This window comes from Anolis sagrei, chromosome 6, assembly GCF_037176765.1.
Source record: "Anolis sagrei isolate rAnoSag1 chromosome 6, rAnoSag1.mat, whole genome shotgun sequence".
In the NCBI taxonomy this organism is placed as follows: Eukaryota; Metazoa; Chordata; class Lepidosauria; order Squamata; family Dactyloidae; genus Anolis; species Anolis sagrei.
This window is the reverse complement of record NC_090026.1, coordinates 129,864,977-129,877,253: the sequence shown is the minus strand read 5'-3', so window position 1 is coordinate 129,877,253 and position 12,277 is coordinate 129,864,977. Positions and strand designations below refer to the sequence as shown.

The window sequence follows — 12,277 nt, the reverse complement described above, 5'->3', positions numbered from 1 at the left end:
TTGCATCCAGAGAGCACTGTGAACCTCACCAATGATGGATCTGAACCAAACTTGGCATGCAGACCAAACATGGCCAATTTTAAGGACTGATGGAGTTTGGGAGGGAATGACTCAGAATGATGGGAGTTGTAATACACCCACATCCAGAGAGCCCTGTGAACCCCACTGATGATGGATCTGAACCAAACTTGGCATGCAGGCCGATCATCACAAACTGAAAATCTGAAAATATGGTGGGTATTTTGGCTGGTGGGGGGGAAGGGGTGGACCTTGCATGATGGGAGTTGTAGTTCATCCTTTATCAAAGCTCACCATGAACCCCACCAACAATGGATCTGGACCAGATCTGATGCACATACCCAACTTGGCCATTTTTAAGGACTGGGGTGGTTTGAGAAGAATTAACCCATAAGGATGGGAGTTGTAATCCACTCTCTACCAAAGAGCACCGTGAACCCCACCAACAATGGATCTGGACCAAACTTGGCACACAGACCAACTTTAAGGACTGGCAGGGTTTAGGAGGGATTGGCCCAGAGTGATGGGAGTTGTAGTACACCCACTCCTGTCTGAAGAACTCTAAGCCCAGCTGTGTCCACTGTCTACATACCTAGCATGCTGACCCTGAGGGCAACGAGCCGTTCCTCCCACCGTCCACCTGGAGAGCCCTGCATGGCGGCAACAGGCTGGTCAGCGTTGAGGACCTGGAAGTAGCTGTCCAGGATGGCGCGGATCTCCACCTTGCGCTGCCCAGGGGGGCTGCCGGCATGCAGGACGTGCACCATGCCCACCAGGCTCTTCAAGGTCAGCGCCAGCACATTGGGGTCTCCAGCGGGGGGCGGGCTTCCTGGTGAGCACCACCTGCGCAGCACCAGCATCAGGACTTCCACCGAGGACGGAGTCACCGCCAGCAGGGCATTGGCCTGCGGAGGAAGGAGCATGGTCATGAAATCATAGAGTTGGAAGAGACCCCAAAGACCATCTAGTCCAACCCCTTGCCATGCAAGAAAAGCACAATCAAAGCACCTCCCGACAGATAGCCGTCCAAAGAAGGAGCCTCCACTATTTATTTATTTACGTATTTACAGTATTTATATTCCGCCCTTCTCACCCCGAAGGGGACTCAGAGAGGATCACAGAACATATATACGGTAAACATTCAATGCCGTTATACACTGACAAGACAGACAACTGTACATGTTGTTGTTCATTCGTTCAGTCGTCTCCGACTCTTCGTGACCTCATGGACCAGCCCACGCCAGAGCTCCCTGTCGGCCGTCACCACCCCCAACTCCTTCAAGGTCAGTCCAGTCACTTCAAGGATGCCATCCATCCATCTTGCCCTTGGTCGGCCCCTCTTCCTTTTGCCTTCCACTTTCCCCAGCGTCATTCCCTTCTCTAGGCTTTGCTGTCTCCTCATGATGTGACCAAAGTACTTAATCTTGGCCTCTACTATCCTTCCCTCCAGTGAGCAGTCAGGCTTTATTTCCTGCAGGATGGACTGGTTGGATCTTCTCACAGTCCAAGGCACTCTCAGCACTTTCCTCCAACACCACAGCTCAAAAACATCTCTCTTCCTTGGCTCCGCCTTCCCGAAGGTCCAGCTCTCACATCCGTAGGTGACTACAGGGAATACCATGGCTTTGACTAGGCAATGGATCTTTGTTGCCAGTCTGATGTCTCTACTCTTTACTATTTTATCGAGATTGGACATTGCTCTCCTCCCAAGAAGGAAGCGTCTTCTGATTTCCTGGCCACAGTCTGCATCTGCACTCATCTTTGCACCTAGAAATACAAAGTCTGTCACGGCCTCCACGTTTTCTCCCTCTATTTTCCAGTTGTCAATCATTCTTGTTGCCATAATCTTGGTTTTTTTGACGTTTAGCTGCAACCCGGCTTTTGCGCTTTCTTCTTTCACCTTGATGAGAAGGCTCCTCAGCTCCTCCTCGCTTCCGGCCATCAGAGTGGTGTCATCTGCATATCTGAGGTTGTTCATGTTTCTTCCAGCAATTTTCACCCCAGCTTTGCATTCATCCAGCCCCGCACATCCTCGCATGATGTGTTCTGCATACACGTTAATAAAAAGGTTGGGTGAGAGGATGCAGCCTTGCCGTACGCCTTTCCCAATCTTGAACCAGTCTGTTCTTCCGTGGTCAGTTCTGACTGTGGCTCCTTGGTCCTTGTACAGATTCCTCAGGAGAGAGGGAAGGGGGCTTGGGATGCCCATCCCACCCAGAACTTGCCACAATTTATTATGATCCACACAGTCAAAGGCTGTACATCGATAGATAGATATATAGGTTTTCCCATCTTTGGCATCTTGGAGGCTGTGCCCGGTTCTGGCCACCGGGGGTGCTGTCGCTCCACCTTCCCTGCCAAAGAGCTTTGTTTGTAAACTTCCTCCTTGATCGAATCGCTGGCATTTTTCTGTCATTTCCTTCTGGGTGCCTTAAATATCTCCACACTTTAAAGTGGTATCTATTTATCTATTTATAAACGACTCCGGCCCAATTTACCTGTCCGAACGTATCCTCCCCTATGAGCTATCAAGATTGCTAAGATCGTCTGGAGGGGCCCTGCTCTCAATTCCACCGGCCTCACAGGCGCGGCTGTTGGGGATGAGAGACAGGGCCTTCTCGGTGGTGGCCCCTCGACTCTGGAACTCCCTTCCACTGGAGATCAGAACTGCCCCTTCTATCTTAACATTCAGGAAACAGGTGAAAACTTGGCTTTGGGGATTGGCATTCGACGAATGAGCCATGATCCTGTGATATGGATGGATGACGACGAATAATGATTTTTGATGACGACTGACCACTGTAATTATATGATTGCATTTTGCTATTTTAATGTTTTAGTGTGATTTAGAATATGATGTTTTAATGACTGTCTGTAATATTGATGTTGGAAACCGGCCTGAGTCCCTCGAACGGAGGTGAGAAGACCGGTATACAAAACTGCTAAATAAATAAATAAATAAATACTCACATTTGTTTTTGAACTGCTAGGTAGGCAGAAGCTGGGCTAAAGGCCAGGAGCTCACCCTGACCCGGGCTTCTAACTGTCAACCTTTTGAAAGGCAAGATTTACTGAAGTTGGTGGTTAACTTGCTGTGCTAAAGCTCAGCCCTCTCTAGAGTCTTCAATATGGCTGTATGGTCAACATAGGTTGGAAGTTGGTCACTGAATCCTGCTGGAGGACCTACAAAGGCCCAGAGAAGGTCCTAAAGCACAGGTCTGCTTCTGGCACAAGTCACACTGGATGTAGGATGTAGAATCATCCTAGGAATCTCTAGGTCCTCCAGTGTAACTGTATGGTCAGCTTCCACTAGAAGTTGACCCTAATATCATGCTAAAGAAAACATCTTTCTAGGAATCTCCAAGTGTGAACTGATGTTCAACGTCTGGTGGATCAACCATAAAGTTCTGCTGGAGGACTTACCAAGAGAGGTATTAGTTCAGGTCAAAACGGCCAAAACACTTGCAAATTTGCTATTAGCAGTTTTTCAAGTTTTGCAAGGATGCTGCAATCCCAGCGCATATGGAAGACTGACCCTAAATTTGGGAGAAAGAAGGCCACCCTTACCTTGGATCCAGAGATGATGGCTCCGAAGAGATGTATCAGTCGCAGCTGGAGAGCTTCCGGAAGCTGTTCTCCATCCTTGAAGCATTCTGGCAAAGAAGAGAGAGAGGTTTAGTTTGCTCCAAATGGCACAACAAGGTGAAAGTTGTGGGGATCAGCGGCAAGATGCTGGGGAATCCTCAGAAGATGTGGGGGATGGTGGTGGTTTTCCCACTGAGTCTGTGTGTAATCAGGTTGAAACACAGGCTGAATTGCAGATCTTAGATCAGAGAGAAGTACCGGCGGTTGCAGATGACAGAGAAGATGTTTGGGATTGTGTTTCTCTTGGGAATTGGCCTTCAGCAGATTGAGAGTTTTCCCGAGATATCAGATTAGGACTCTGCACAGAGGGAGTGAAGGATAGATTAGCTAAACGGTCAGAAAGACTCTGTGAGAAGTCCTTGAAACCCAAGTGTCAAAGGTATGACCTCATGGCTTCATGGTCGGGTCCGAGCTTAAATTAAGTGATGTTTTCTTGGTGTTTCCAGAGCAGACAATGTTCCTGTTTCAGCTCTCATGCTCATGAGTCTAGTCTCCTGTGTTTGCCTATGTTTCTGTAAGGGTTTTGCCTAGAAAAAGCTTCTGTTTTCATGCTTATGGATTTATGCCTGTGATCTTCATTTCCTGGATTTAAACCTGGGATCTTGATTTCCTGGATTCCATGTACCTTGCCTTTGTTGACTACTGAACTTTGTATATATGGACTACTGCTATTCTATAGTACCTCTTCTACTGCTTTTTGGAAACTGTCTTTTTCCTCCTTTGTCCATGCTTTTGTAAATAAACTGCTGTAGTTAGATACTACTGGACTCTAGTGTGGTGCTGGGTGGAAAAGGAGACCTCAAGGCCATAGTTTCTAAAAGTTACTAGAACTCTTAGAACTCTCAACCCAACATGGAATAACAGTTGGAACATCCAGCCCAGATGCACCCATTATGGCTTTGAATCGTGACTGTGCAAGCTTTGCAATGCTGTTATCAACGGTCCACGTGAAAGGGATCTAGGAGTCCTAGTAGACTACAAATTGAACATAAGTCAAGAGTGCGATGCAGCAGCTAAAAAGGCCAATACGATTCTAAGAGAATAGTGTCAAGGGAATTCATGGTCCTACTCTCTTCATGTCCTTTTGCAATGTCACTCCTATAAGGATATTCGATCTGTTTTTCTTACTCCCATTGTATAGAAGATCCCTGGCAGAAATGAAAAATATTACCCTCTGTCCAGTACCGGGCACCAAACCCAAGGAAGATATGGACAAGATGGAAGTTGTGACCGAAATGGTCACAGTTTCTAAACCAAGCCCTACAAGGAAACATTGAGGGATCTGGGGATGTTTACCTTGGAGAAAACAAGGCTGAGAAAAGGGGACAAAAGAGCAATGTTTTATTTATTTATTTACAGTATTTATATTCCGCCGTTCTCACCCCGCAGGGGACTCAGGGCCGATCACAATGCACATATACATGGCAGACATTCAATGCCATAGACACACAACATATACACAGACACACAGAGGCTATTTAACTTTCCAGCTTCATGAGGATAAGCTTTGAATTCCGGCCACCGGGGGAGCTGTTACTTCACCGTCCACTTGTGACACCGATGGAATACCTCCTCATTCTTTTACACATTGCTGAAGAGTTTTATGGCGTCATAAATTAGTTAAATTATCCTCCCCACATAAGCGGTACCTAAATTTCCTACTTGACAGATGCAACTGTCTTTTGGACTGCAAATGTTGACAGCAAGCTAGACAAATGGTTGGGAGCTTACTTTGACCTGGGCTGGCTTCGAACTCATGACATTTCGGTCAGTAGTGATTTTAATGTAGCTGACTCCCAACCAGCTGCGCCACAACCCGATTTAAGTATTGGATATTATGTCCCATTGAGGAAGGGGAATGATGGTTTTCTAGGAGATGGTGATAGCAACAGATTCAAACTGCAAGAGAAGTGACTGCATCTAAACATTAGGAAGAACTTCATGATCCTATAAGCTGTTGGCCAGCCCGGTGGAGTCTCCTTCTCTGGGATTTCTTAAAAAATCTGGATGGCCATCTGTTAGGAGTGCTTTGATTGTGTGTTCCTGCATTGCACAATTAGGTTGGACTACAAGGCCTCTGGGGATCCCTTCCAACTCTACACTATGCAACACAATGTTTGTTCCTGGGTTATAAAGGTCATTTCCTAATTGGTTCTATCATTAAAAAACATGACAAAAGTTTATTAAACTGCAAAAAAACTTTGTTTCTGCAAGATAACATCATCCCGCTGAGGAACATTTTGCTCTCGTTCTGCTTCTAGTTCTCCTTCGTTATGACCCAATGCCTTCCTTTACTTCGCAACGTCCCATGCATTGCCACACTGCGGCTGTGATGAAACCATGCACTAAGAGGAGTTCAATCAGGTGAGAGGTTCAATCGATTGAGACTTAGGCTGTATCTACACTGGAAAAATTAATGCAGTTTGGTACCACTTGAACTACCATGGCTCAATGCTACGTTATTATGAGGGCTGTAGTTTTCTATGCTCTTTGCTATCCTCTCCCAAAGAGTGCAAACACGAAACTACAAATTCCAGGAGTGTTGCACTCCAGGTCAGGAAGAAGTCCTCTGACTCTAAAAAACACCACACGAAGAGTGAAGAAACAAATCTTCTTTTATTGAAGCTTAGTAAATAGCCAGGAGAAATAAATGCTTGTAAGAAAATAAGAAGGTTCCAAAAAGTAAAATCCATAGAATCCTAGAGTTGGAAGAGACCTCTTGGGCCATCCAGTCCAACCCCATTATGCCAAGAAGCAGGAATATCGCACTCAAATCACCCCTAACAGATGGCCATCCAGCCCCTGCTTAAAAGCTTCCAAAGAAGGAGCCTCCACCACACTCCGGGGCAGAGAGTTCCACTGCTGAACGGCTCTCACAGTCAGGAAGTGTTCAGATGGAATTTCCTCTCTTGTAGTTTGAAGCCATTGTTCCATTGCGTCCTAGTCTCCAAGGTAGCAGAAAACAAGCTTGCTCCCTCCTCCCTGTGGCTTCCTCTCGCATATTTATACATGGCTATCATATCTCCTCTCAGCCTTCTTTTCTTCAGGCTAAACATGCCCAGCTCCTTAAGCCGCTCCTCATAGGGCTTGTTCTCCAGACCCTTGATCATTTGAGTCACCCTCCTCTGGACACATTCCAGCTTGTCAATATCTCTCTTGAATTGTGGTGCCCAGAATTGGACACAATATTCCAGGTGTGGTCTTACCAAGGCAGAATAGAGCATGGGGGCATGACTTCCCTGGACCTAGACACTAGGCTCCTCTTGATGCAGGCCAAAATCCCATTGCCTTTTTTTGCCGCCACATCACATTGTTGGCTCATGTTTAACTTCCTGTCCACGAGGACTCCAAGATCTTTTTCATACGTACTGCTCTTGAGCCAGGCCTCATAGTCCCCCATTCTGTATCTTTGCATTGCGTTTTTCCTGCCAAAGTGGTGTATCTTGCATTTGTCCCTGTTGAACTTCATTTTGGTAGTTTTGGCCCCTCATCTCTCCAATCTGTCAAGATCATTTTGAATCCTGCTCCTGTCCTCTGGAGTCTTGGCTCTCCCTCCCAATTTGGTGTCGTCTGCAAACTTGATGATCCTGCCTTCTAGCCCTTCATCTAAGTCATTAATAAAGATGTTGAACAGGACCGGGCCCAGGACGGAACCCTGCGGAACTCCGTTCGTCACTTCTTTCCAAGATGAAGAGGAAGCATTGGTGAGAATCACCCTCTGGGTTCGTCCATTTAACCAATTACAGATCCATAAAAAGGAGTAACACAAAGCAATGTCCACACAAGTAATAAAAGCAATCCAAGACAGCATTAATCCAGACAGGAATCAAGCAGGATGCAAAGACAATCCAAAAGTCTAAAAAACTCCACAGGATCAAGACTCCTTGAACAGTATTTCCATGGCACATGAACTTGGTTTCCAAACAATGCCTGTTCTAATAGGTTTCCCCTTGAGGCAAACCTTATATCCCAAGACTCAGAAATTGGTTTTGCTTCCCCCCACATTTTCTCCTTATCAGGTGAAGCCTTTCGGAGCAACGTGAAAATTGAGTTTGCTGTCGATCCTGGTTAATCTCCAGCCACCTATTCTTCAGCTGCCTATCTGGCTGCTCATTAAAATTCCCAGGTGTCAGATTGTTTTCCACAGAGAGAGGGAGTGAACCATCATTGGTAGACCCAGCAGGGATATTCTCATGAGAAACTGCCCTTTGCACTGGGGCCTCTCTGTCATTGTCTGCCTGAAAATCATTGACCAAACCATCTCCATCTTGTACCTCAGCCTCAGCACCATCATTTCTCTCATCATTTCCCTCATCATTTCCCCATCAGGATCCTGAAACACAAACGCAGGCTGATTCCCAACACGGAGTCTATAGCATTGAGCCAAGTGGTCCCAAACTGAATTAATTCTGCAGTGCAGATGCACCCAATATGGCTTTGAACCACAACTGTGCAAGCTTTGCAATGCTGTTATCAAATCTACTTTTCGTAGAATTCTAGAGAGGGAAGGGTCCCCCAAAGGTCATCCAGTCCAACCCCATTCTACAATTCAGGAAGATGCGATCAAAGCCATCCTAACAGATGGCCATCCAATCTCTCTCTCTTTATTTATTTATTTGCAAAATTTGCAAAAATTGGAAGGCTCAAGTTGTTGCTTATTCGACTATAACAAGCATCTCTTAACCGCATGGATGCTATTCTGAGTATTGAAACTAATGCACTTCTATTCTTTCTTATCTGTCCGGCTTGCCCGGAGAAATCCCCCATTTGCACAAATATGTGTGTGCATGTGTGCGTGCATGCGTGTGTGTGTGTGTATACATATATATGGCAATCGATACAAGTTCTGGGACTCAGCAGGAAAACCCCGTAAAAACTCCCGAGGGTATTTCCACTAAAACCTTCAACGCTTTCTGCAAATCAATTCCAAGCTTTTTATAAATCCATTGCTCTTAATTAATTTCATGCTTCTCTCTCTCTTTCTCTCTCTCTCCCCATATATATATCTATATAAATAAAAAATGTAATGTTCGTTTGTGATATTAACAGAACTCAAAAACCACTGGGGGAATTGACACCAAATTTGGACACAAGACACCTAACAGTCCAATTTATGTCCTCCACTCAAAAAAATTGATTTTGTCATTTGGGAATTGTCGTTGCTGGGATTTATAGTTTACCTACAATCAAAGTGCATTCTGAACTCCACCAATGATGGAATTGAACTAAACTTGGCACACAGAACTCCCATGACAGAAACAGGAAATACAGGAAGGGCTTGGTGGGCTTTGACCTTGGGTTTTGGAGTTGGAATTGGGCCAAACTTAGCACACAGGGCTCCCATGACCAACAGAAAAAACTGGAAGGGTTTGGTGGACATTGACCTTGAGTATGGGAATTATAGTTCACCCACATCCAGACTTAAACAATGTGGACTTAAACAAAGATGGATCTGGACCAAACTTGGCACAAATATTCCATATGCCCAAATATGAACACAGATGGAGTTGAAGGGAAATAGACCTTGACATTTGGGAGTTATAGTTGCTGGGATTTATAGTTCACCTACAATCAAAGTGCATTCTGAACTCCACCAATGATAGAATTGAACCAAACATGGCATACAGGGCTTCCATGACCAACAGAACACACTGGAAGGGTTTGGTGGGCATTGACCTTGAGTTTGGGAGTTGTAGTTCATCTACATCCAGAGAGCACTGTGGACTCAAACAATGATGGATTTGGACCAAACTTGACACAAATATTCCATATGCCAAATATGAACACATATGGAGTTTGGAGGAAATACACCTTGACATTTGGGATTTGTAGTTAATGGGATTTATAGTTCACTACAATTAAAGAGCATTCTGAAACCCACAAACGACAGAAATGGGGCAAACTTCCCACACAGAACCCCCATGACCAACAGAAAATACTTAAGGCCATCCAGTCCAACTCTCTTCAACAGGGCAAGAAAATGTAATCAGAGCCCTCCTGACAGAGAGCCATCCAGTCATAAATATAGATAGATAGATAGGATTCTCTCACACACAGAGAGATATAGTATCATAGATTTGAAAGAGACCCTAAAGAAGGACTATGATATGTTGCCTGTTCCAGAGTAGGCAAACCAGACACTCTCCACATCAACACTGAGAAAGAAACAGCAAGAAATACTGTTTACTCACAAGCATAAAGGAATTACATATATTAGAAACCAACGCTTTCTCATTACTTTATTTTCCAGATCACCAGGCTGGGCCACAGCAACGCGTGGCAGGGGACAGCTAGTATATATATATGTGTGTGTGTGTGTGTATGTGTGTGTGCATTAAACATGGCCAAACTTTGTACCTCCAGGTGTTTGGACTTCAACTCCCACAATTCCTATCAGCCTAGTGGCTAAACATACATACATACATACATACATACATACATACATAAATAAATAAATAGCATGATTGATTTAGAAAAGATGCTGAAGTAGGGTTTGCTAACAGAAAATCAACATTAGAAAGTTCTGGGACTTAGCAGAACTATTTTTGAGACAGGGTAAGGGTAGATTTTTATGAGATATGGGACTCACAGTGTCGGAAGTCACGGGAAAGATTGGATAGGATATTGCAGTGTATCTGTTTGGGGGAATGACATCCCTATATAAGATTTTTGCAATTCATAGATGTTCCTGATTTTTATATTCTCTATCCCATCAATCTTGCTCAATAGCTTTTTTAAAAGACACTTTGCAAAACTACATCTCCCAAGGAAAGGCAAAAAGGGATAGAGGAGGCGGGTGCCTTCCAGGCTTACCTTGGAAAAAGGAGTTGAACTCCTGGGGCAACACGGCCGGTGCAAACTTGTATTTGCTCTTCTCTTTCATACTGACGATCTCCCTGGGAAAGACAAAAGAGGGAAGCTTCAGGCATGAATTCGCAATGGATGGGTGCAAGACAAGCCAACGGTCCCCAGCACAACTCTACAGCATTCTGAAAAAGTTGGAAGGGGACCCCAAAGGGCATCTAGTCCAACCCCCTTCTGCCATGAAGGAAAACCAATTAACAACAACAACAATGCAGTTTAATTTATTAATAGAGCACCATTCAAGCCCTCGTGACAGATGGCCATCCAGACACTGATTATTATTATTATTATTATTATTATTATTATTATTATTATTATCACTACTGCTACTATTATTACTATTACTATAGTTGTAGACTCCTAGAGTAGGGGTCCTCCCAAAGGTCATCCATTCCAACCCCCTTTTGCCATGAAGGGAAACCAATTAACAACAACAACAATGCAGTTTAATTTATTAATAGAGCACCACCCAAGCCCTCGTGACAGATGGCCATCCAAACACTACTTCTTCTTCTTCTTCTTCTTCTTCTTCTTCTTATTATTATTATTATTATTATTATTATAGCTGTAGAATCATAGAATAGGAGGGGGACCCCAAAGGTCATCCATTCCAACCCCCTTTTGCCATGAAGGGAAACCAGTTAACAACAACAACAATGCAGTTTAATTTATTAATAGAGCACCACCCAAGCCCTCGTGACAGATGGCCATCCAGACACTTGTTGTTGTTGTTGTTGTTGTTGCTATTACTATAGCTGTAGAATCCTAAAATAGGAGCCCAAGGTCATCCATTTCAACCCCCTTCTGTCATGAAGAAAAACTGATTAATAACAACAACAACAACAACAACACAGTTTAATTTATTAAGAGAGCACCATCCAAGCCCTCATGACAGATGGCCATCCAGCCACTGATTATTATTATTATTATTATTATTATTATTATTATTATTATAGCTGTAGAATCCTAGATTAGGAGGGGGACTCCAAAGGCCATCCGTTCCAACCCCCTTCTGCTATGAAGAAAACCCAATTAACAACAACAACAATGCAGTTTAATTTATTAATAGAGCACCATCCAAGCCCTCATGACAGATGGCCATCCAGACACTGGTTATTATTATTATTATTATTATAGCTGTAGAACTCTAGATTAGGAGAGAGGGATCCCAAAGGTCATCCATTCCAACACCCTTCTGCTATGAAGGAAAACCAAACAACAACAACAACAATAACAACAGCGATACAGTTTAATTTTTTACTAGAGCATCATCCAAGCCCTTGTGATAGATGGCCATCCAGACATTAATTATGATTATGATTATTATCATCATCACTATTACTATTTCTGTAGAATCCTAGAGTTGGGAGACCAACAACAACAACAAAGTTTATTTTAATGCCCAGTGTGGAACACATCTCACCACACTAAAACAGTGGATGTGGCTCTGAATGAGACATGCCGCATTATCACGGGGTGTCTACACCACTGGAGAAATTACACTGTTTAGTCGGTATTGCACCACCTGACATGATAAAGGGTCTGGAGAACAAGCCCTATGAGGAGCGGCTTAGGGAACTGGGCATGTTTAGCCTGAAGAAGAGAAGGCTGAGAGGAGATATGATAGCCGTGTATAAATATGTGAGAGGAAGCCACAGGGAGGAGGGAGCAAGCTTGTTTTCTGCTTCCTTGGAGACTAGGACGCGGAACAATGGCTTCAAACTACAAGAAAAGAAATTCCATCTGAACA

General features: G+C 44.2%; 1 protein-coding gene across 1 annotated transcript in view; it reads right to left on the bottom strand.

Annotated features, from left to right (window-relative positions):
* The window catches only part of NBEAL2 (neurobeachin like 2), a 248,250-nt gene that overhangs the window by 105,244 nt on the left and 130,729 nt on the right, over positions 1-12,277 (bottom strand). Inside the window, exons 6-8 of the mRNA XM_060782698.2 lie at positions 10,477-10,559; positions 3,586-3,671; positions 611-923 (exon numbers count right to left, since the gene is read on the bottom strand). Of these exons, the coding sequence (XP_060638681.2) occupies positions 611-923; positions 3,586-3,671; positions 10,477-10,559 (482 nt within the window). The remainder of the gene's footprint in view (positions 1-610; positions 924-3,585; positions 3,672-10,476; positions 10,560-12,277) is intronic.